This window comes from Fundulus heteroclitus, chromosome 1 (assembly GCF_011125445.2).
Source record: "Fundulus heteroclitus isolate FHET01 chromosome 1, MU-UCD_Fhet_4.1, whole genome shotgun sequence".
NCBI lineage: Eukaryota > Metazoa > Chordata > Actinopteri > Cyprinodontiformes > Fundulidae > Fundulus > Fundulus heteroclitus.
This window is the reverse complement of record NC_046361.1, coordinates 20,072,145-20,075,462: the sequence shown is the minus strand read 5'-3', so window position 1 is coordinate 20,075,462 and position 3,318 is coordinate 20,072,145. Positions and strand designations below refer to the sequence as shown.

Below are 3,318 nucleotides of genomic sequence, written 5' to 3'. Positions count from 1 at the left end.
ACAGATTCCCAAGTGCTTAAAAGAGGCTTTCAGCCGTGATTGAGATCCAAATTAATCCCTCAGTTGGAAAGATACAATTACCCTAAACATAAAATTTCTTGGACTTGGGAAGTGAGTTTTACCTTTTCATTTAGGGCAAGAAAATTGGAGACACATCTCTAAATCAACGTGGCATTGTAAGTCACAATACAAACAGTTTTGGCAATGAAAATTCAGAAAAAAAAATCACTTAAAACAAGCATACACATGCAAACAGACATGCAGGCACACTCAGTCCGTCTTTCTCATCATCACTCTATCACACACGCGTATACACACACACACACACACACACACACACACACACACACACATACAGCTAAAAGAAAGTAAATAAGGCAAAAACAATACCAATACATATTTTAGCCAAAGTTCATGAAACAAAACAAAGAGCGAGATCACGCTGGATCAAAATGAAAATGCAGGCAGAGGTCCATTGTTCTACTTTAGCTTCACTCCTAGCAAAATAAAAGGCAGGGGAAAATAAAGTTTGTGGCAAGTCCTCCGCCAAACCCTCCACCTTTAGGAAGAGAAAGAAAGCTGGGTGGAGGTGAGATCAGGTAAGATAATCAGGGCTATGGGCCCCCTCTTTGTAGGTCCAGTAAGGAGCAGAACAAGGATATCGAAAGGGGGCTTTGGATCACTCCTAGCAAGTGTTGAGGAAGAGGGGGGAGGTATGTGTGCAAAAACGGTGTGTGGGCTGCGGATGGACCAGGAACCAAGGGTGCAGAGGGTGGCATGACCGGCGGAAGGTGTGTATGGAGGGGGTTGGAGGTCAGAAAGCAAATTCTCCAGATTTATAGGGCCTGCGTCTTCAGCTCAATGGACTCTCCCCTGGTCTCCTGCTGGGCCTCAGCCTCCGGGGTCCGGGTGCCCTTCAGTGTAGCAAGCCTCTCAGAGAGACCACGCATGCGGGGGAACAGCAGGAAGTCATAAAGCAGAGCACCTATGGCCCCGCCGATCATGGGTCCCACCCAGTACACCTGGAAACGATTGAAAATCAGCACAACCGCGCATAATAATTTAGAAATGGTTTGGACTTCTTTGTAGAGCTAATAGGCTTAAACATCTTACCCAGTGGTTAACAAAGTTCCTGACAAGGACAGCAGGGGCAAAGGACCTTGCTGGATTCATTCCTGCTCCTGTGTAGTACATCTGAGCAACAAACAGATGAAAGGGTTCAGGATCGGGCCTGCTTATCCGCCGCTTTAACACAGGGTGGTAATTACAGTGGACAGGAATTCAAATGCTGTTTTCTGACATATATAGGGGGTTCTGGTGATATACTTGCATACAATTTACTTTATTGGACTTGAATGGAAACTCTTTTCAATGCCACCTATTGGTCAAGACCTACATGTAAGTGGTCAGAAAACATGTCCGGACCAATTAGCTTAAGATATTAGCCAAATGGAGATTTTTTTTTTTTTTTAGCTAGTCCTACTGTGGGCCGTCTTTGTGTGAATTTATTTCTACCTTTATCTTAAAAATAATAAAACATTAGTGTTTATGCAATCACTCAGGTGTTAAATTAAGCTAAAACAATGTTAATTCAGCACACACAACATATTTAAAATTAGGTATTTAGTGTGCTAATTAGCTAAATCATTCACTAGTCGTTATAACATTGACACCTAACCGGCAGGGTGCCTGCAATGCATTCCTTTGTATGTCTTGAACATGCACCGACGGGTACAAGTGGGGATACCTGACTTGCCGCATGAAAACTGGCAGCAATTTAAAGCAAATTTGAAAGAAAAGTCTACAAGTAGACAACAGGAGACCCTTTTTGAATAAGAAAAAACAAATGTTGGTAACATCAATTAGCAAATGCTGGACAATATAAATGTTAAAATTTTGAGGTGTTGATTTTATGTTGGAAGGAAAAAGCAATCAGTAATCTGCCCTTTAAAGCGGACGTCATGCATCCCTGGGTATTTTTCTACCGAATTTTCTTTTCACGACCATATTACTCAACACAATTCACACTACAAAGGCTTAAAAATTGCGTAATTCATGCATCAAGAGGTAAGACTTTGGGAATCTCTTTGATTAACCTCAAAAGAAGTTTAAAATTTCAACAACCTGAGCTGGCTTCTTACCCCGAGAAGATGTCCCATGAGCACAGAAAAGCCGATAGCCAGGGCAGCCGAGCCCAGGCGTCCGTTGCGCCTCTCATCCGTCACAGCAAAGACGCAGACGACAAGCTGGAGGGTGAGGAAGATCTCGATGGTGGTGGCCATGCCAAGGCTGATGCCTGGCTGCAGCTGTGACAGTTTGGGAAAAATAAAAATGAGTGAGTTCATGTAGAAAGAAATTGGAAATAAAATTTTAGCACGCATGTCAGGTTTCAGCCAGCGAATACTGTAATTACGTAATTCTACAGTACAATGGAGATAATGGCGCACAAGCAGTACAAGCTAGCATTCTCACTTGAGCAATCTGGGACTTTATGGCGACTTTACCGTATTCAGGGCCAGGTTCCCCCTCATGTTGTTAGGCGTGACTCCATACAGCACAGCGGCACCAGCCAGCGCTCCAAGACACTGGGCCACGATGTAGAAGAATGCCCGGAACAGGGACATCTGGGATCCGATCAGGTAGGCGAAGGTGACAGCAGGGTTGATGTGTCCTCCGCTGATGTGGCCGATGGACTGGATGAAGGTGGCAGCAGCCAGCCCAAAGCAAAAGGCAACATGAAGAACGTTATGGGGCCCTGTGGTCCAGCGGAGGGCCGCACCCAGCCCAAAGAATACAAAGAACATGGTGCCATAGAACTCGGCGAAGACCGCCCGCCAAAAAGACATGGACCTGAACTCCCACATGATTGGACAGAGTCAAAAAGCAGCTTCTACACAGGCGAGTACCAACTAATCAACCAAAGGGAGAAAATGTCCGAAAGGTACAGAGCAAATAGCACTCAAACACAAGCTGTCTCTCTAAAGCTAAATGCAACAACACATAAAAGCCTTAACATGTAACTGTGAGTAACCTGCAGCTCTTCTTTCTTAAATCGGATTTTTGTCATAGAGAGCTCCTGAGTGGAGCAGAAAGCCAGTCTCTGTGCATCTATGTGCCAACCCTCGCTGGTGGTTAGAAGAGGAACATGGGTGGACAAACGTTAAGCATATCCTGCAGACATTAAGCCCCCTTATCAGAGCGGGGGGACCTCAGAGGCCTTTTTATAACCCGCCAATGCCAGAGCAGTGTCACCGAGCCAAGGGGAGGGGTCAGCGGACAATATCACAAATCAAAACAATGTCACTTAACCCCTCTCTT

At 45.0% G+C, this 3,318-nt stretch overlaps 1 protein-coding gene across 1 annotated transcript; it reads right to left on the bottom strand.

Annotated features, from left to right (window-relative positions):
* Nucleotides 1-804: 804 nt before the first annotated feature.
* mipa (major intrinsic protein of lens fiber a) lies at nucleotides 805-2,925 on the bottom strand. Its single transcript, NM_001310008.1, is given in 4 exon segments — nucleotides 805-1,022; nucleotides 1,114-1,194; nucleotides 2,142-2,306; nucleotides 2,505-2,925. Coding segments are annotated over 4 exon segments (792 nt in total). The 5' UTR covers nucleotides 2,865-2,925; the 3' UTR covers nucleotides 805-836.
* Between the last annotated feature and the right edge of the window lie 393 nt (nucleotides 2,926-3,318).